Below are 20,791 nucleotides of genomic sequence, written 5' to 3'. Positions count from 1 at the left end.
CGGTCCAATTGTCGTTCCTGAACCCCTGAGTCGAATAAACTAGCGAAGTTAAGAGGCTTTCTGAGTTACATAGTATTTCTGGGCACTCAGCCGTTCTCTACACTCCTTATATCGCAGTAATAATGTCAGTTTATTTCCTATTACTGACTTTTCACCAATCTACTCTCCATTACTCCGTACATGGGTACATGACAGGACTGATAGAGTAATGAACCCTCAAGCAATCTCATCTGCCAAGCGATACAACGGTGGGAGTACCTGTTTCATGTTTTCGCCTCTGTACCAATCAGAATTCACGTCTTAGCCGTTCCTGAATCCGTGGTCCACTCAGAGGCCTCTTTCATTTTCCCGCTGTGGCTCTCCAACCCCGCTGCGTGTCCAATGACCAGAGATCTAGTGGAGCCACAGTGCTCCACCTGCCCCTAAGTCCTTTATTTTGATTTCCATTCAATCTGGCGGTCTCGCTCAGGGACGGGCGACAGAGCGCCAGACTGAATGATTATTGTGGTCCCTGAATGTTCGGAACTCTGGATCTGAATTACTGTGTATGTCCGGATCCAGCACTTTAAAGGATGATCATGGCCAGGAACCAAGGATCGGTTAAGAATACTACTGGGGTCATCTTTGAATCAGTGATGATGACCTCGAGAGTCAGTAAGGTAATCGCCCTGAGATTGATGCATGTTACATTGATATGCCGTGAGCCTATGATGCATTACGCCGGTCAATGCACAGACCAAAGTCCTTTTCAAAGATTGGCCTTGATGCACCCCTGCCAGGGACCAGGTCTGGATACCACTACCGAAACACTGACTTGACTGAAGTCTGAGCGAGAGCTTCGAGATCAGGGCCTTTGAGACGCCACAGTCACACTGGTTGTATTGCTTAATTAAAGCTTAGGGGTATCTATCTAGTAGTATCTACTGTAGCAGTAGTACTGGTATTATTGGTCGTGTGAGCGGAAAGAGACCATCATCAGGCTTAGAAAGACAAGCCACAGAGGAGAGACATCTCAATGAATAGTCCCTCTGGTTACCCCTGACTAAAGCGAGTATATTCAAGAGTATAAACTTTTCATTGGCTAGGTATGCCCGTGATAGGCGTCAAAACCAATTCAACCACTTAAATTTAGAGTATACTCTGTAGAGATGTTCTATTTTCCCGAAGCGACGTAGATATGGAGTCCCTACGGCCAATTCATTGAGTTCGAAAGGGTATGATGACCATAACCAAGACTATCTGATCATTAGGCCTGGATCTGATGGAAAAGGGGTTGGTCCATCCTTCTGTCAACTGCAAGCAAACTACCGAGTAGACTACCTAGTCCGCTAGTCAAGCCAATGTTGCTTTGATTAGAAACGGGTTATTATTTATGGAGAGTGGTCAACGGAGTCGATACTATAAACAGAAGACCCTTAGTCACTCATTATTGGCACTCAGAGACATACACTCTGTGCCTATACGAAGTATACGGTAGGATAAGGGCAGAGTCAATGGCCCACAGATCAACAGGGGCAGTCTATTATTCTCTGCTCCCTGACCGAATCTCGAGAAGTTCGTAAATTTTCTTGTGATGGTGTGGACTTCATTCTTCAGAATCAACCAGATTATGCATACGGTATTCGGTCGATATCTCCCAAGTGAGTTAATGAGGTAGTCGCTATATTCCGCATGACCATTCCTTTCCCTGCAAGTATTTGGACGATCTACGAGCAGTGGGGATTGCAAAGGCTCAACCGAGGATCACCAGAGCCGCGCGTCTATGATGTAGTAACTGTACATTCTCACTAGAGGGTTCGATGACGGCATAGATATGAGGTAGTACTGGAGATGCCACAGTTGCCGAGGATTGTCATTATTTCTTCCCCTCCAGAAGAGATGGTTCATGTTGTGACTACTTGATCACATTATTGTATTCTCGGGGTGCAAAATGACCTCGGTGGCTATTTTAGGGCCCAGTGGGGCCTGGATATCTCAAGTAAGCGACGATGACATGCGGAAAGTAGTCATTCTCATCTCAAGCTTGTCATTTGCTTATGAAGAATGTTTAGGGAGATTATGTCAGAGGTAGATTGAGCTCATTTGAGTCAAGATAGAAGATCCAAGTCCACTGCCGGTGTAGCTTGTTTGATGAATAAACCCGCAAGGCTGAAGTTGAGCTGAAGCTGCAGCAGCACGTGCCTCAATTGAAGCAAAGATTGTGGAGAAATCCTCTATTTGGACAAGTACCTCTTACTACGGAGTAAAAAAAGCCAATGATTCTAGGTGAAGACCAAAAGTCATCAAATCTTTCGATTCACAAGAAGAAACCCTTAGACTACCGAATACCGAGTGCCCATACACGTCTGCAGACCTGCAACTTGCAGTCCTGTTGATTGTTGATTGTTGTGGATCCGGACCCAAGCAACTGTGGACGACACAGCCACCCAGGACCAAATATCCATTCTCACAAGCCACAAATCCGAGTATTTTAAGTACGGGAGACTAAAAGTCTGAAACACTCCCAGCTTGAGGTCTCAGATGTCTCACTTCGAAATAGGATAGGTGCACAGTCGCCACCTTTACCAGATTGGGGAAGGAAAGTGGCTGAGAAGGTGTTAAGACTGACCTGTGACCATTGACTGCTTCGGCTATGGCTCGTCCTCTCCACACTTGGAGTTGGTACTGAGCAAGATGCACGTCAATACTCTACGTTCGATAACATATGAACTCATAACTCAGAGATGAAGCATTCAAATCCGAGTAGTATGATGCCATCGGGAGTAGATGCGGATCGATGATGTGGAGTTTCATTGAGAAGATTTTTCATGGATGCCTAGATGCCTGGGGAGCCGAGGACAACACATCGAGACCATCATCAACAACAACAGCATCAAATCTATCTTAGATTGAAGACAACGTCAATAATGAAGAACCATGTAATGATCATGATGAATAAATTTAGATCCCTATCTATCTGGATATAGCCGATAGTAGTATTGGGTAGAGATCGCATATTTATAGAAGTGGTACTTTCTAGGCGCCTTTCGAAACAGACTGGTCCCACCGATGCGATCCCCAGCGCGATTGAGTCTGTTGGCTGTGCTCTGTGATTGGCATTGAATTGTGATAGACCCGAGTAACAGCGTATAACATAGGGTAATTGATATAATATAAGCGTCATATCGCTCTGCATCTGGCTGTGGATGGTAAATATTCGACCGTTCAAACATCCAACAGCCAATCCAAGCTGACTGACACTCTGTCAGCTGCTGGATATTTCGTGTCATCAATAATTTTGTCGCTTCCCCGACCGTTGGTTGTTGGCCCATCCCCATCATCCTTCGATCCTCCTCACCCACTCTCGTCCTCATCAACTCCTTCGTTCATCCAGTCTCTTTCTTTGATTCTGTTCAAAGGAAGAGAAATACCAACGTTCGTTTATCCCGATCTATCGGTGTCATCTATTGTGTTGTCTCTTTGATCATACGCCTACAACTGTTATAGCTATTATTCCTACCCCTCCTTTGTTCATCCGCCGCGTGTATCTCGGCCCCACGGCCACCTTTGATCCAACCCCCGGTGCTACTTCGTCCACCCTCTTTTATCCATTTCAGTCCTCGACCTTCTCGTTCAAGGTGTCCAACTCAAACGTCGCCGATCTGGCTACCTTGGCTGATCCCAACGAGTTGTTTTTGCCAGGGGAGAGGCAAAACAACCTCGCCATGTCGTCCTCGCCCGTTCCTCTCCTCAGACCACCAGTGCCTGGCAATCGCAGCAACGGACCTCGACCTCCAAAACTCACGCTGGGCATTCCTCCATCCCCAAACAGCAGACCGGTCGATGCGAATGGCGTCGGCCCCGCAGTCGCAGCAGCAGCCCCCGAGGCACCCCAGCCTCAGCGACCTTCTACCCGTCCCGCTCCTCCTCAGCTGCGACTCGCGACCCCCATGGGCAGCAGTTCGGATGTCCCCCAGGAAGTGCCTCGACTGGCCAATGGCAGACCAGCCCCTCCGCCTCTGGCGACCACGGGGTTGAACGAATCGAACGGACATTCAAGATCCAGCAGTTTTACGTATCTGGATGGAAAAGCTAGCGGTCCGGCGTCCGCATCATCGTCGAATTATTCTGCACTCTCATTCGCCATGGGTCTCCGGCAACCGCACGGCAGCACTCCAGATCCCTCGTCTGCCATCAGCTCGGTATACTCCGACAGGGAGGGAGGTGTGCAGATGGAGCGCGATAACAGCGTCAACGGACTTCTTCCCGATTTGGATAAGTTGAGTCTGGAAAAGGGCAGGCCCCTGGACGTTGATGACTTGGATGATGAAGGTTGGCTAGCTGCGAGCGAGCAGAAGAAGATTATTGAGTTGGGTAGTCTGGGTGAGGGGGCTGGTGGTGCCGTTACACGGTGCAAGCTCAAGGACGGCAAGACCGTTTTTGCCCTGAAGGTATTTACCATATTCCTGATACGTGAGATATCTTCATGCCAATACAATTACTCCTCCAGATCATCACGACCGACCCAAACCCAGACGTGAAGAAGCAGATCGTTCGAGAACTCAACTTCAACAAGGACTGTGCATCAGAGCACATCTGCCGCTACTACGGCGCTTTCATGGACAAGTCGACGGGAACAATCTCAATTGCGATGGAGTTTTGCGAAGGAGGAAGTTTGGACAGCATTTACAAGGAGGTCAAGAAATTGGGAGGGCGAACAGGAGAAAAAGTCCTCGGCAAAATCGCCGAAGGCGTCTTGAATGGTTTGACATACCTACATAGTAGAAAAATCATTCATCGAGGTAAGCTCGCTTCTTCCAAGGATTCGTGCAATCGGCTGATCGATTCAGATATCAAACCCTCAAACATTCTCCTATGTCGAAACGGCCAAGTGAAGCTCTGTGACTTTGGCGTCAGCGGCGAGTTCGGTACCAAGGGAGATGCCAACACATTCATTGGCACATCCTACTACATGGCTCCTGAACGAATCACCGGCCAATCCTATACCATTACGTCGGACGTTTGGTCCCTTGGTGTGACGCTACTGGAGGTTGCCCAGCATCGTTTCCCGTTCCCTGCCGATGGCACCGAGATGCAGCCACGAGCCGGATTGATAGATCTTCTTACATACATTGTTCGCCAACCGATTCCCAAGCTGAAAGACGAGCCCGAAAACCGTATTCGCTGGTCCGATAACTTCAAGTACTTTATTGAATGCTGGTATGTATCTTCTGCCTTGAACAAGTGGGTTAGAGTTAACCTGTCCCAGTCTCGAAAAAGAACCTCCACGAAGAGCCACACCATGGCGGATGCTGGAACATCCCTGGATGCTGGACATGAAAAATAAAAAGGTCAACATGGCCAACTTCGTCCGGCAGGTGTGGGGCTGGCAAGATTGATTTCCCCAGTCTTGGGACTCTGCAGATTTCAGCCTTCATTAGATCCGTTTCATTCCCTAATCACCACCCACCGACCGCAGCATTGACTTAATCTCATATACAATAATGCCCCTGCATATATTACGGTCTCTCCTTCAACGCTTAACAAGTGGCTGGGCCTTCTTGATTGACCAGGATGTCAAAAGCATACGAAATCTTGCATTATGACGACATTCATTACCTCTCATTGCAACGTCATTCCTTTGGGTGAACAGTCGGAGTTGAATTATATTCTTCTTGGTTTCCACTTTCTCGTTCATATCTTCTTCCGCAATGTTGCTTCAGAGAGGAGAGAGTTCGAAAGACATCTGCCGGCGAGCAGCAGTGCTGACGCTTTTTTCATGGATGCCGAACGGGATAGTTGGGACTCGATCTCTTTGTGAGTTTTCAATATCGGTTCAGCCTGATTCTTCTTGAGCAGCTGCATCTGTGTGTGTGCTTTTAGTATCTACCTTTATGTTCTTGCTACATGCCTGTCTTCCAATGAGAATGTACATTGGCGCCCGTCAAGTCAAGTCAATAGTGAAAATCTCATTCGTCTTCTACCGATTGACAGTATATTGATATGGATTAGCTCAAAGCTATGGTTCCATTACCTTGTAGCTGACGTAGAGCTGGTGTATCAACAATGCCTCAGGCAGAACTCAGATGGCGATCGTAATGTTGCAATGCTGGAGATTGTAACGGATGTTTCGGAAATTTGAGTAGAATATTACCTGGAAACTACCTTAGTGGGCGCCAGATGCACCCTAGTAATCTGGAAACAAACGTGACTTAAGAGGCCTCACTGTGTGGTGTGTTTCCTAACTTTTAGGAGTTCAGCATTGATGCTTCGATTCCCAGGAAAAGGACAGTCTCGAGCATGACATGACATGGTTCGTTCATTATTTCTCGCTGCAACAGGCAACACTATGTATATGACTAAGGTATTCTAGTACGGTTATAAATGCATCGAATCAAAGGGACAAAGGACAAATGACAAATGACAATCTCAAGTCTCAACGCTAACCGGGCCAGACGCGGGACCAACGCCATGTCATCATGGGCAAACATCAGTTACATCACAAGCTCAGCTGTGAGCTGTAAGCGAATGCGAAGATGAAAAGAAAGAAGGCGGTTATTTACGATCGGTTGACAGGCTGCGCACCGAGAACCCAGCCGATCCCGCTTGCCAGCCCGCCCGTCACCATGTTACTGACGACGTCTCTCTTGCGGACTCGGCCCTCCTGCGACTGCGGGCTGGATTCCTCGTGGCCTTCGCGCGCTCGTCGCGACGGTGTCATTTCGTCTGGTGAGGCGGCGGCTGCCGAGGCAGCGCTGCGTAGGGGGAAGGCGTTCTTCTGCAACGCGAGGGCGGCGCCACGGGCGACTTCGAAGAGACCCATGGGTGCGTCTTCGAGGTGGGAACGGTGCCGTTGGGCGCGGACACGTCGCGCGTGTTGCTGCTTGGTGTCAAAGGCGTCTTGTTCCGTGTCCGTTGGGCCGAAGCCGCCGGGGAGGGTCGAGAGGCTGTCGCCCTTGGCGTCCCATATCTCTTCTTCTGCGCTTTCCTGGGCGCGGAGGACGTTCATCTCCTCGTCGCAGCGACGCCATGCGCCGAGAATCTCTGGGAGTGGGTCGGGATATGGGACGAGAGTGAGCGCTAGAGAAAGGAGCTCCATGCGTTGTGAAAGCTGGGTGATCTGGGCTTGCAGGGACGGCTCAGGGGTGGAAACGGGCGCGCGGTAGCGGCCGGCGTTGTAGACAGCGCGCCAGGAGATGTCGTCTTTGACGTTCGGATTTGTGAGGGGCGAAGTGGTAGGTAAAAATGAAGGGGGTGTGAGACGAGTGAGGATGTAAGAGTATGCGGTGCCAAAGTCGTTAGAGGAAAGGGCGGATGAAATGGCCAGAGACATGACGCGCCTCTCGGCTGTGACTACCGCGTCTTCCCGCGACGTAGAAGGAGTGGCACCGAAATGCGATTCGTGGTCTTCGGAGGCACCGGTCGGCAGCCCGGCCTCGACCAGATTGCGTCCAATGGAAAGTAGATCGTCGAGTTTTGTGTAGCTCTTTGGATTCTGATCGAGCACCTTTTCAATCAAGGAGAGAGGATCAGCGTGGACCCGGATGCTGACCGGCTGAAAGGGGACGCCATGCTGCAAGGTTAGAGAGTAGAACGACAAAGCGTGAGTCGCTGCTATGAGCGCCTGGATTTGTTTCAAGGTTACCGAAGCTGGGAAATGTGGTTGGAATGCTTGTAGACTGGTACGCGCAACAAAGCCTGTCAGTTGAGTATCTGGATAGGAATCGCACGAAACTCACATCTCGTAAGCCTTCTTCATTCCCCCTCGCGTCCTATTGCCGTTGCTCGCGTTGTCATACGCTGCAAAGATAGCGTCTTGAACTGTTTGTTCGACCTGGTTCGGATCCAGAGGAGCCGGGTCAGACCTGGTGTAAATGTCCACGGCCAGTTGATATTCTTGAGTCAATCAGCACCTGTCAAGTGAGAAATTGGCATTTTCTGCGACTTACCTTTGGCTTCCAACAAGGCTCTCAGCACTTCTGTTTCCACGGTATCCCGGGAGACCTTCCAAAACAGTCCGTGACAGGGAGAAGGATCCAACGTCTGTTCAAACTGTTTCCCCTGCCAGTTGCGAAGCCATAGCAGCTGTTCACGAACCTTCTTCCAATCACGACCAGGAGTGGCCTGCTTGGCAATTGAGCTAACCGTATTGCGAAGTTCTGCAATTTGCATATCCTCGGTGCTGTGCAGGCCCAGGTTTGCAGCTTGCCTGCAGGGTATTGAAACGCCCAATTCATGCAGCACCTGCAAAGAGAGAAGTAGTGCGCTCAAGAATGAGACCGACGAAGCAGACGGAACCGTCAATGGATTCGAACTCAGAAGCAAGGCATTTTGTAACAAAGTGACTCTTGACGTGGACGGAATCTCACCCGCATCGAATGTCACCGAAGGAAGTGCGGAATCCTTGTGTACAACAAACACAGAGTCCCGAAAGTTGAGTAACTGAGCCACTCTTGTCACAATCTGCATTGAGCCCTCCAGAGACGAACGGCTCGTATCAGAGTTTGCGTACACAACGGCAAGGCCTGACTGGCCATAACGAGTCCGCATTTCCGTCAATTCGTCCTGTGTTGGTTGATCCTTCTCCTCTCCGTAGCCTCCAAGGTCCACGTCCCCAGGTCCATCCCAGTGAACAAAGGCGTTGACTGCAGTATCATGCTCCACCAAGCTATGCGACAGCAACCATTCATTTACCTGTTGCCATATAGCACCTGTTGTCGTCTTCGGGCGGTGGCTGTCCTGAGGAAGGGATATCGCACTCTGATTTGCGGCCTCGTTGAGCCTGCGTCGTTTCGCGCGATTGCTGCCATATATCCACGCACCCACCAGTCCACGGAGGTTCCTCGCGATGTCCACCTCGTCTTTTCTCGGACTCGTCATAGACAGCAGAACGTTGACCGCGGTTGCATCGTCCATCGACTCTAATGTATTCAAGGAGAACGTCTCATCTTGACTCGGGTAATACTCATAATTCAATCGGAGGAGCGGTAGGATGCTAGAAATCAACCATGTACGCACGGTGGACGAGCGTTGGTAGAATGGCAGAAGAAGGTCAAGGATGAGTGGCTGAAGACAGGTCTCGGAATCTATGCGATGGGACCGATGGATAAGAAATTGAGTCAAGAGGTCGGAAGGCTCGCTATCCTCGTCATCAGGGTGTCTCAGCGGCAGTAGACGAAGCTTCCGGACGCGTTTCCTCGCAACAGCCTCGGGAAGGGCTTGGACGGCCGAAATGTCGACACCACCTTCAGAAGACTCGATCGTGGAACCAGACACTAGTTCTTGAAGCACAGATGTATAGGCCTGCGGTTCTGTGCTCTCTGGAAGAAAGGTCAAGATAATGCGCAAGAGACGTTCCAAGGGTAAATAGCCGGCGAATTGGGCGTGGAGGAGTGGCAGTTGAACGACTTGGCCAGTGGCACAGAGCTGCGTTGCTAGAAGAATCGCATGAGCACCAGATATCGTTGCAGAAATCGCCATCGCGAGTCAGACTCCATAAAATGTCCTCTCATGTCACAATCCTGTTGATGCTTTTCCGACCTCCCGAATCGAAAACGTAGACGTCAACGGGGACAACAGGCGGGGCGCTCGGACCACCTGGGCGGAAACAGGCGAATCGCCGCTTGACTAAGACTGCGTCCGCACCCTCACCTCCGCTGCTCTAATCCGCAGTCCTCTGCAGTCCAAGTCCTACTCTCACGCCCCCAGCGACACAATGGCCTCTGGTTTCGGTCTCAATGGCGGTATGTGGTACCATTCCTGTGACTCTTGAGTTCCAGAATCGCCTCAATCGATGATTCTCGGCGGTCACGGTCGCTCGACTTCATCCATGCGGACTCCCCGGCTAATACTCCTGTGATTGTCCAGGTCCCTCGCGCTGCTATGGTTTTTGGCAGGAGGTACTAGGATGCTACGTCGTCAATGCCGGAGAGGGTGAAGCCGGCAAGAAGAAGTGCATGCCCGCTCTGGAGGATTACTATGAATGCCTGCACCACCGGAAAGAGGTACGCCCTTTGCTCTGGGCCCCCTTCGGTTCGATTTGCGATGGACGGCTGTCTGGATATTTGGATATTCGAATACTGGAGTGATGGTCTGACTTTTGGCGTATAGGCTCTCCGAACGATGAAGATGCAGGCCGCCTACCGCAAGGCCGAGGCCGCACACCCCCGTGAGAATGCGCCCAAGGCAGAACAGATTCGCAGTTTGGGTCTGTTAGGGAAGGAAGAAGAAGCGTCTGCATTGCTGGCCAAGTCATAAGAGGGGAATTGTACGCATATCAAGGGGTGCGGTTACACGTTTGCTGTCTTTATACTACTACCAGTCATGCTGTCGCTTTACCAATGGAGTTTCCAACTGTACAGGAACAAAGCGTCCAGTTTCCATCTGTGTCACTTACGAACTTTGAGCTTAGTGCATCTTCAGTGGGGTCTACGCTTAAGAGCTTCACTATTGTTTCAGGAGTCGGGCTCAGGTGTCATTGGGGATTCTTCGCGAGGAATCCAATATCGATGAGGCAAATCCCGGTCTAATACTCGGCGAAATTGCTGGCTTTTATAAATATCTCTGCCACTGTAGGGTGAAGTCTCATAAAGCATTTTATCGCAGTGAATGACGTCCTTCGTAGAGTACAGTATGCGAACGAAATGAAGTCAACGGAATGAAGTCAAGGTAATCTGATTAGAGAGAATTGAATCAACAGCCACGCCTGAAGCAATTAGTTAATGAGAAAGCTGGTCCATCTGGCGGTATCCCTGAAGTAGTGAGAGTCTAGTAGGCGATCAAGATAAATAGTACTGTGTACCTTAAGCCTTGAGAACTGTCTGTACCTGAAGTCCAACATATTGAAACGTTGCATGGTACGGAACATCTGCATTTGTATCGTCAAGCATCCTCTAAAATGACACCTGACTTGTCAAACTAAGGTATTCTTCAAGTGATCAACGCAATCCAAGTATGCACATGAGGCGATCTGGCATTTCTTGGCGTGTTGTCGGGAGATTAACAAGCTATGAGGCGATATATAATTACGGGTACCCAATTCTGAAGTATATCTTGAACATGTTTCTGCAGAGAACTTTTTTTGAGAGACTGTAGATATGAGAGTCAATTTCTTCTTTTCAATCGACGATATAACTCTGAAAGTACCTACAAGTGGAACCTCGACAGCTTGACCATGTCACCAGAGAATCTGGGTTGTCCATGATCCAAACAGATCATCATGACCCTTTGCGGTGTCTCATTTGCAGGAAATTTCATGGTTGTCGATCCAGGCGAGGGACAGTCACGTGATAATAGGAAAACCTTTACGGGAGTGGAGGCAGCTAAGCCTTCCTGGGACTAGCGCAAATGGGCCAAACATGGGCAGGCGCGCCCAGCCAAAGATGCCCCCAATGATATAAACAGCCTGCGTGACCTCGAGAGGAGAAAAAAAGGTCGATGATCCAAGACGGACAGAAACAGAAACAGGTCAGGACAAGGTTACCTAAGGAGCCACCCGACACATACCTACCTATCTATACCTACAGAACAGCCACACTTGCAGGCAAGCAAGCAGTACAACATCGCGGTCCTGTAACCTGTTTTATTTCTTATTTTCTGTTTTCTTTTCTCCTATTCGCCTTCTCTCATTTTCATATTCACCTCTGAGTATTATTATACTCTGTCCCTCAATTTCTCCATTCACTTCTCCGTCGATGGCTGTGGCGCGGGTGTAACGAACTCGTGTATTTTACCATACCTCCCTTGATCTCCGTTACCTGCCTACTTTCCTCACTTTGGCGTCTAGGGAGGTATTCTCTTCATCATCTTCTTTTCTTCTTGATTGTTTTTCTTATGGAATTTTTTTTTAATACCCTGCGCGCATAATCTTCATGATTACAGCCCCCTCTTCCTGATTTAATCTCCTATCATATTGCGCTTACATCCGTGTTGACGACCCGCCATGACTTCCAGGTAAGTGAATCGTGTCCGTCATAATCCGGGCGTTTCCGTATTGTATGCAAAATGACGCTAACCGTTTACGCTTAGACTTGATCGTCTTGTCACGTGAGTTTGCTCTCCAGGAGCCTCGTCTTCGCCAACTGACCAATTACCTTTGCAGATTACTAGAGACTGGCAGTACGCCTCTCATCAGAAACACTGCCGCCCAGCAACTGGCAGATGTGCAAAAGCAGCATCCAGATGAACTATTTAATCTACTCGGACGTATTCTACCATATCTTCGGTCCAAATCATGGGACACCAGAACCGCTGCAGCCAAGGCAATAGGTCTCATTGTCGCCAATGCAGACACCTTTGATCCTAACCAGGATGACGGCCAGGAGATCAAGAAGGCCGAGGACGACGATCTCGATGTTGACATCAAATCGGAAGAGGAGCTGTTGTCCCCGACGGACGACTCGCTCCTCCAACTGGAGCGTCTTGATCTCTCTTCTATCCTGAAATATGGAAAGAGACTACTCGGCAGCGCAGGCAAGGAATATGAGTATTCTCTGGCCGCTATGGATCCTGCTTCCCGACTGCAGCATCAAAAGAAAACCTTGACCTCCCGCTTGGGTCTCGCCGGCGAGTACATCGAAGAGGACCTAATCAATGACAACGACCTGGTTTCGAAACCGGTTGTGAAGGAAGAGCCATCTTTTGTTGCCTCCCGTGAGCACAGCATTCAGGGCACTTCCCAGCCTCTGGCGTCGCCGATCGAACCCGCCAATGGAGAGGAGTCGGGCTTGAGCAAACGGCAGCTCAATCAATTAAAGCGAAAGAACAAACAAAGTGCCAGAATGGGGGCAACTAAAGTGCGTGTAGTTGACCTGTCCTCGCGGAGAGCGTCGGAGAACGTGACAACGCCTTCGGTCGCCACACCTTATCCCATCAAATCAGAGAATGGAGAAGACCGCAACGGCGATTCCAAGCCAGATTATTTCTCGTTAGACCGATCCGCCGCCGATGATGATTCGAAGATAGTCTCGGAATTCAAAGGAGCTGCGGTTCCAGAGAATCCATTACTCCAGCCAGAGCCCACAGAAGAAGGTCCCAATCCGAACTGGCCTTTCGAGCTCATGTGTGACATCCTCATGGTCGATCTTTTCGATCCGAACTGGGAGCTCCGTCATGGTGCTGCGATGGCTTTACGTGAAGTCATTCGCGTCCAGGGAGCCGGTGCCGGCCGTGTGCAGGGGAAGAGCAGGGCTGAGAATGACATATTAAATCGCAAGTGGTTGGACGACCTTGCGTGCCGTCTCCTGTGTGTGCTCATGCTCGATCGCTTTGGTGACTACATCTCAGATAACGTCGTAGCTCCCATCCGAGAGACCGTCGGTCAAACGCTAGGTGCACTCCTGTCTCAACTCCCGTCACGGTCGGTCATTTCTGTCTACAAGTGTCTCTATAGAATCATTATGCAGACCGATCTCGGCCTGGAACGACCTATCTGGGAAGTTTGTCACGGTGGCATGATCGGTCTCAGGTATCTAGTAGCGGTTCGAAAGGATCTGCTCATCAAGGATTCCAAGCTCATGGATGGCGTGCTCGAGGCGGTCATGAAGGGCTTAGGGGATTACGATGACGATGTCCGTGCCGTGAGCGCGGCAACGCTTGTTCCCATTGCCGAAGAATTTGTCAAAACTCGTCAAAGTACTTTGGGCACCCTGATGACCATCGTTTGGGATTGCCTTTCGAATTTGCAGGATGATCTCAGTGCTAGTACAGGTTCAGTCATGGACCTTTTGGCGAAACTGTGTACATTCCAAGAGGTTCTCGACGCGATGAAGGCCAACGCAGCGGTCAATCCGGAATCGTCGTTTGGTAAACTTGTTCCTCGCCTCTACCCGTTTCTACGACATACCATCACTAGCGTCCGCTCGGCGGTTCTTCGAGCCCTTATAACATTCTTGCAACTCGAGGGCGAAGGCACCGACGAGTGGGTTGACGGAAAGACAGTGCGTTTGATCTTTCAGAATCTGCTAGTGGAGCGGAACGAGGGCGTTTTGAAGCAGTCTCTTCAGGTCTGGTCAGAGCTTCTAAAATCTCTGGAGACTCGCGGTTCCTTCAAGTCAGAAAGCGATCTCCTAAGTCACATTAGACCCCTTATCACTCTAAGCATGGGTCCTTTTGGTGTTCCGCGATACCCAATTCCTATGGACGCTTCTTTGTTTATCAAACCCTCGGGTCTGCCTTTCCCATCAAGCGCTTCGGCTCCTGCCAGATCGTCTCCGGCTAGTAACACGCCTGAAGGAACTAAAGGTCGTCGGCGTAAGTCCGAGAAGAAAGAAGCGCCACCACCTTCTGCCCACAATGTCGACGGCCACATGCTCCAAGGCGACATTGACCTTGTGGGTGCAGATACCATGCTGAGGTCGAAGATATATGCCGCAAGAGCTCTCGGCCAGTTGCTATTTTTCTGGGACCAGAACCAACTCCCAAGTCTATGGCAACCTATTTTGGAAGGCCTCAACCATTCGGCCTCGACGTCGCAACTCGCTTCGGCCATGATAGTGGAGGAGTATGCCAAGCTCTCTGGACCTAGTGGCAGGTATGCCTCTATCTTGTGTGAGCAACTGCGCCCAATCATCGAAGGCGAGCGTCCTCCGTGGTATGGCGACATTGCTTGCTATCTTCATGTTGCTCGAGCACAGTGTCACTCCCTTCTGAACACATTCCGCGATCACGCACATGTTCCTGGCTCAAGATTGCCTGTCCTTGCCGTCATTGTTCAGGGTGATGCCGAGGCTGGACCCAATGCGTTCTCGCTGTCTGACGCCGAGAAGGTCATTGGGCCAGACTTTGAGCGACTGAAGAAGAGTCTTACTCCGGCTCAGCGCATTACCGCGCTCCAGGTCCTCAACGATACTCGCGCAACGGCTGAGAGCGCTATTAACGAGGCAAGGAATGTCAGAGAGCAAAGGGACTTGCGGGTTCGCGGTGCTGCTGCTGGCGCTCTGGTTGCTTTAAGCGACATTCCGAAGAAACCAAGCCATATTATCAAGGGAATGATGGATAGCATAAAGAAAGAGGAGAACGCCGAGCTGCAACAGCGCTCTGCTACTGCTATTGCCAGCCTCGTTGAGTACTACACCACTTCCACGAAGCGGGGACCCGTCGACAAAGTTATTGGTAACCTTGTCAAGTACTGCTGCGTGGATACTTCCGAGACCCCCGAGTTTCACCACAATGCGACTCTCGAGAAGTCTATCCTCTCGCTTCGTAAAGAAGAGGACCGGCGCGATCATCCAGATGCTGCCAAGTTCGAGAGAGAGGCCAAGGAGGCTCGAATCATGCGTCGTGGCGCCAAAGAAGCTCTCGAGCAGTTGGCCGTCAAGTTTGGTTCTGAGCTCATGGCCAAGGTGCCTAACCTCGCTTCTTTGATAGAACGACCATTGAAAGAGTCTCTTACCGGCGACGAACTTCCGGCCAACATTCGTGATCCCGAAAACGAACTTGGCCAAGAAGTTGTGGATGGATTGTCCACGTTGCGTGCAATCCTTCCCAAATTTCACTCGGGACTTTACCCATGGGTGGTCGATCTCATGCCGCTTGTAGTTAAGGCGCTTCAATGCAAGCTCTCCGTTATTCGATATGCCGCTGCGAAGTGTTTCGCCACAATCTGCAGTGTCATTACCGTCGAAGGCATGACCATGCTGGTTGAGAAAGTCCTGCCTATGATAAGCAATGCTCTGGATGTCCACCACCGTCAAGGCGCCGTCGAGTGCATTTATCACCTGATTCATGTGATGGAGGACGGCATTCTGCCCTATGTCATCTTTCTCGTTGTTCCTGTCCTCGGTCGGATGAGTGATTCGGACAACGAGGTCAGGCTGTTGGCCACAACGTCTTTCGCAACTTTGGTGAAACTGGTCCCGTTGGAAGCTGGGATCCCTGACCCACCCGGTCTGTCAGAAGAACTGCTTAAAGGACGTGACCGAGAGAGGCAGTTCATGGCGCAGATGTTGGATGTACGAAAAGTCGAAGAATTCAAGATCCCCGTGGCCATCAAAGCGGAGCTTCGACCCTATCAGCAAGAAGGTGTTAACTGGCTTGCCTTTCTCAACCGTTATAATCTTCATGGCATTCTCTGCGACGACATGGGTCTGGGTAAAACTCTGCAGACCATTTGCATTGTCGCGAGTGACCACCACCTGCGGGCGGAAGAGTTCGCTCGGACTCAGAAGCCCGAGGTTCGGAAACTTCCTTCTCTGATCGTTTGCCCACCGTCTCTCTCCGGACATTGGCAGCAAGAACTGAAGCAATATGCCCCATTTCTCAACTGCGTCGCTTACGTCGGTCCACCTGCAGAGCGGTCAAGGCTGCAAAGCGCTCTTCCCAACGCCGACATCGTCGTGACATCCTATGATATCTGCCGCAACGACAACGAGGTTCTCAATCCGATCAACTGGAACTACTGTGTTCTAGATGAGGGTCACCTTATCAAGAACCCCAAGGCCAAGGTCACGATCGCAGTTAAGCGTTTGCTTAGCAACCACCGTCTGATCCTTTCGGGAACTCCTATCCAGAACAATGTGTTGGAGCTGTGGTCTCTCTTTGACTTCCTTATGCCAGGTTTCCTTGGCACGGAGAAAGTCTTTTTGGATAGATTCGCCAAGCCCATCGCGGCCAGTCGCTTCAGCAAATCATCTTCCAAGGAACAGGAAGCGGGAGCTTTGGCTATTGAAGCTCTGCACAAGCAGGTTCTTCCCTTCTTGCTACGTCGCCTCAAGGAGGAAGTCTTGAATGACCTTCCACCGAAGATCATCCAAAACTACTACTGCGACCCCAGCGAGCTCCAGAGGAAACTGTTCGAGGATTTCACCAAGAAAGAGCAAAAGGCACTCCAGGACAAGGTGGGAAGCACCGAAAAGTCCGACAAGGAGCACATCTTCCAAGCCTTGCAGTATATGCGTCGTCTCTGCAACTCCCCCGCGCTTGTCGTCAAGGAAGGCCACAAGCAGTACAACGAGGTTCAGCAATATCTTGCTGCCAAGCATTCCAACATTCGAGACGTTGCTCATGCTCCTAAGCTCAGCGCATTGCGCGACCTGCTCATCGACTGCGGTATTGGTGTTGACCCGCCGACCGAGGGCGATCTGAGCGGCGCCAGCTATGTCAGTCCCCACCGAGCCCTGATCTTCTGCCAGATGAAGGAGATGCTGGATATCGTGCAAAGCGAAGTGTTCAAGAAGCTGCTTCCGTCCGTTCAATTCCTCCGTCTCGACGGCAGCGTGGAAGCTACCAAGCGCCAGGACATTGTCAACCGGTTTAACACGGATCCCAGCTACGATGTGTTGCTTCTGACGACCAGCGTCGGTGGTCTCGGTCTGAACCTGACCGGCGCCGACACGGTCATCTTCGTGGAGCACGACTGGAACCCGCAGAAGGACATCCAAGCCATGGACCGCGCCCATCGTATCGGCCAAAAGAAGGTTGTCAACGTCTACCGGTTGATCACTCGCGGCACCTTGGAGGAGAAGATCCTGAAGTAAGTCCAAGTCCCGGTCCGACTGCCTCAAACTGGTTACTAACCATTTCTTCTAGTCTGCAACGATTCAAGATCGACGTCGCCTCCACAGTGGTCAACCAGCAAAATGCCGGCCTCGGCACGATGGACACAGACCAACTCCTTGACCTCTTCAACCTAGGCGAAACGGCCGAAACGGCCGAGAAGCCTAGCGACGCGGCCGGCAACGAAGTCGACATGGTCGACATCGACGGCAACGTCAAGGAGAAGGGCAAGAAGGGCTGGCTCGACGACCTCGGCGAACTCTGGGATGACCGCCAGTACCAGGAGGAGTACAATCTCGACTCTTTCCTGGCTACCATGAAAGGTTGATTTTATCTGTGGTCTTTCGGTTTGCGGCTGTTGGCTTGGCTTTTTCCACTTTTATTATTTCTACTGGCGTTGGGCTGGCTTGCTTCGGAGGGATCCAGGTACCTTAAGACGAGACGAGACACGACAACATGGAGGATAGACACGACGCACGGGACTGAAGTGAACTCTTCCTCTTTTTCCTTTCCTGTTTGTTTCACTATGATGATTTGTCCCTTTTTTCTTCCTTTTATCTAGAGCCTTCTAATTCCCTGTACTCTTACTCAATACTGTTCTGTACATATACAAACAACATCTTCATGAGTTCTACGATCGCATTATGGTTCATCTTTTCCCTACATTGATAGAGCAAAGGAGTCAATCGTATCGGTCCGTAGACCTCGAAATCAGGAATGCCATTCTGGTACCCGTACAGACAAAACGGAAGAAGAAACAGTCTGACCCTGAGCTGGTGGCTATCACACTTTCAATCACAATCAACCAGCCACATCCAGAAAATTCGTAGAAAAGACAAAGAAAGACACCGTCATACGCCGGTTCATAGTCCCATTCAAATGCAATCCAAGCGCCTCATATGAAACGAAGAGGGACAAAAAAGCAGACCATTGAATGAGAAACATAGATACACTAGACCGCAATGCACTGTACGATCGTAACCACTGTAGAGGTTTCAAAGGGGTAAATGGGCATGGCGATCTATTCAGGATTAGAACATTCGTTAAACAGGATAAATGCAGTCATCGATCAACGACGGTTCTTGGGCTGAGCGAGCATGTTCAGGCGACTGATGCTGAGAACGCCTCGGCTTTTCGCTCTGGCGCTTGCGGGTGTACCCGCACGGCTTGAGATTGAGGAAGTGCGGACAGGGGTGTGAGTACGGGCCTTGGTAGGGCTGAGGGCGGGAGGAGCCTTTGCGGGAGATGGGGCGCTGAATTTGAGTCTCTTAGCACTACGAGGATCCGAAGTGGACTCTGCAGGAGGCACATTCTCGGTGTCCGCTTCGTCCTCAGTCGCGCGGTGTCTCTTCTTGTTACCAATGCCATGGGGCACACCAGCAATGTCTGGTAAGGTGGTTGCCTTCTTATTGCCAATTCCGTGCGGCATACCAGCAACGTCGGGAAGAGCAGTCGACTGAGCGTTGACATTCGATTGGCGGACATGACGGATGGTTGGAGTGCCATCCTGACCTGATCTGATAGCAGCAGCAGAGGTCTTCTCCGGCGTCAAGACGGGCAAGGTGGGATACACAATGTCCGACGAGGTATGGGAAACAGACACGGTGATTTTACTTGGAGAAGGAGAGGGCTGGTCCAGCTCGCTGTCGACTTTGGCGACTGGAGACTTGGTGGTGGGAGTAAACTCGACCCGCTTCTTTGGCGAAGGCGTCGGAGCGAGCTCTTCGGTCACTGAAGGCTCACGAGACGACCCCAGAAGGAAGTTGCAGGTGAAGTCCGGAGCGGCTACATGAGTGCCTGCAGCGATCTTCGTAGGGTCGCGGGAGAATAAGGGCTGATGGCGGCGAAGGATGGATTTGAGACCACCCAGTGTGGGCAAGTTGCTCTTGATCCGCGGGTTGAAATCGGTCTGAGGAGTGCGTGGGATGCCAGCAGGCTTCGAGACCGGAGAACGTGCCAGCGAAGGGATCATGCTGGTCCGAGGTGGTTTGAGGCTGACGGATGAGGTGCGTGCAGCAAAAGCTCGTGTGGGGGTCATCAAGGAACTGCGAGCAGCAGATCTAGGACGCGGGAGAGCCGCCTTTGGGGTCTTGTCAGCCTCGGTGGTCGGACGGCGAGTCGAAACGTCGTCGGTCTTGTCATGCTTGACACGCTTCGCACTTGGCGCGGCTGGGGCAGGACAAGGCTTCGCCGTCGCCTTGGGAGGGGACTGGCGTCTGGACTCAGCTTCGTCAAAGCCCGCTTTCGAGTTGGTCCGCTTGAGAGTCGTCCCAACTGGCTGGAAGCGGCCTGGCGTAGCGCGGAACGCGGAGGGATGGTTGGCGATGGAGTCCATCTTCTTGAACTCCGCCATATGAGCGCTGCTAAAGCGGCCGGCCTTGCCTTTGGGCTGTGCAATGCGACGGTCTCTACCATTCAGTCCTTCAGCGCCACGGTCCGCAGCATTTTGCTTATCTTTTTCGAGAACCATTTGGGCCTTGATCTTGGCGACATCCTCCCGCACGCTCTCCATGAGTTTCTTTGCCTCATCGCTGAGTTGAGACTCTTGGCAGGCAAATTTGAACTCGAAACCAGGAGTGCCGTACTGGCTTATGGGGGAGGCCTTGGCTTTGCTGGGGGTATCGTGGGCCACGGTTTCCCTCACCACGTTTCCATTGGCATCTTTCTTCACAGGGTTGAAACCCAGGATTAGACCCGAGTCCGCTTGCTTCGTGGTACTTTGGTGGACCTTGCTCGGATGCATCTCGTCATGAGATGGACGGGTTATGGCGCTAGTTGGGGTCTTTGCTCCGATCAATTTCTTCGCAGTAGAGGGGACGGGTGTTTGGACACTGGATGGCTTGGTTGGAGTCTGGATGGATTTGGTGGGCGTTTTAGTGGTTGTATGAGATTCGACATCGCGGCCTTCGTCGCGTTCCATCACAGCGGGAAGCTTCTTTCTCTTCTTGCTCCCGTCTTTGTTTTTGGTGTTTTGACCGTGATTTTCGTTGGTGTTGTCATTGAGTGTCTCAGATTGAGACTGCGGTTCCTATAGTGAGAAGCGAGGGTTGTCAGTAACTATTGGACGTAAGGGCACTCTAGCTTCAGAGACCGTGGTAGACGGTTTCGATAGCTTCAGGCGCGTCACAATTGCCAAGAGGGGATCTCACCTCGGATGACGCCTTTTGGCCTCTGAGGCGGGCGGAACGGCGAACCGCCATGATTGTGGATATAAAGAAGGGAGATCCAACAACAGGAATCCGCGATGGATACAATGCTTAAAGGAATGATGGATGGAACCAAAAGGTAAGAAAGGAGATATCGAGGAAAGGGATGGATA

The 20,791-nt window shown here is 51.0% G+C and overlaps 5 protein-coding genes across 5 annotated transcripts; 3 read left to right on the top strand and 2 right to left on the bottom strand.

Annotated features, from left to right (window-relative positions):
- Positions 1-3,048: 3,048 nt before the first annotated feature.
- On the top strand, positions 3,049-5,378 carry ALT_8533 (dual-specificity mitogen-activated protein kinase kinase; the record flags this gene model as incomplete). Its single annotated transcript, XM_033557085.2, has 5 exons — positions 3,049-3,070; positions 3,487-4,430; positions 4,490-4,781; positions 4,830-5,199; positions 5,249-5,378. The coding sequence occupies 5 exons, from the start codon at positions 3,049-3,051 to the stop codon at positions 5,376-5,378; spliced, it is 1,758 nt and encodes a 585-aa protein (XP_033412976.2).
- A 1,160-nt stretch (positions 5,379-6,538) lies between these two features.
- ALT_8532 (secretory pathway Sec39 family protein) lies at positions 6,539-9,459 on the bottom strand (the record flags this gene model as incomplete). Its single annotated transcript, XM_033557084.2, has 3 exons — positions 6,539-7,658; positions 7,719-7,875; positions 7,929-9,459. The coding sequence occupies 3 exons, from the start codon at positions 9,457-9,459 to the stop codon at positions 6,539-6,541; spliced, it is 2,808 nt and encodes a 935-aa protein (XP_033412975.2).
- Positions 9,460-9,694: 235 nt separating this feature from the next.
- On the top strand, positions 9,695-10,236 carry ALT_8531 (NADH dehydrogenase [ubiquinone] iron-sulfur protein 5-A; the record flags this gene model as incomplete). Its single annotated transcript, XM_033557083.2, has 3 exons — positions 9,695-9,722; positions 9,847-9,983; positions 10,090-10,236. The coding sequence occupies 3 exons, from the start codon at positions 9,695-9,697 to the stop codon at positions 10,234-10,236; spliced, it is 312 nt and encodes a 103-aa protein (XP_033412974.1).
- A 1,684-nt stretch (positions 10,237-11,920) lies between these two features.
- Positions 11,921-17,800, top strand: ALT_8530 (DNA-binding ATPase; the record flags this gene model as incomplete). Its single annotated transcript, XM_033557082.2, has 4 exons — positions 11,921-11,931; positions 12,007-12,024; positions 12,080-17,449; positions 17,506-17,800. 4 exons carry the CDS (start codon positions 11,921-11,923, stop codon positions 17,798-17,800), a joined length of 5,694 nt encoding a protein of 1,897 aa, XP_033412973.2.
- A 741-nt stretch (positions 17,801-18,541) lies between these two features.
- ALT_8529 (uncharacterized protein) lies at positions 18,542-20,672 on the bottom strand (the record flags this gene model as incomplete). Its single annotated transcript, XM_033557081.2, has 2 exons — positions 18,542-20,500; positions 20,622-20,672. The coding sequence occupies 2 exons, from the start codon at positions 20,670-20,672 to the stop codon at positions 18,542-18,544; spliced, it is 2,010 nt and encodes a 669-aa protein (XP_033412972.2).
- Positions 20,673-20,791: the final 119 nt, after the last annotated feature.

The sequence above is a fragment of the Aspergillus lentulus genome (assembly GCF_001445615.1).
Source record: "Aspergillus lentulus DNA, contig: Alt16, strain: IFM 54703, whole genome shotgun sequence".
Taxonomy (NCBI): Eukaryota; Fungi; Ascomycota; class Eurotiomycetes; order Eurotiales; family Aspergillaceae; genus Aspergillus; species Aspergillus lentulus.
This window is presented reverse-complemented; position numbering and strand designations above follow the sequence as displayed.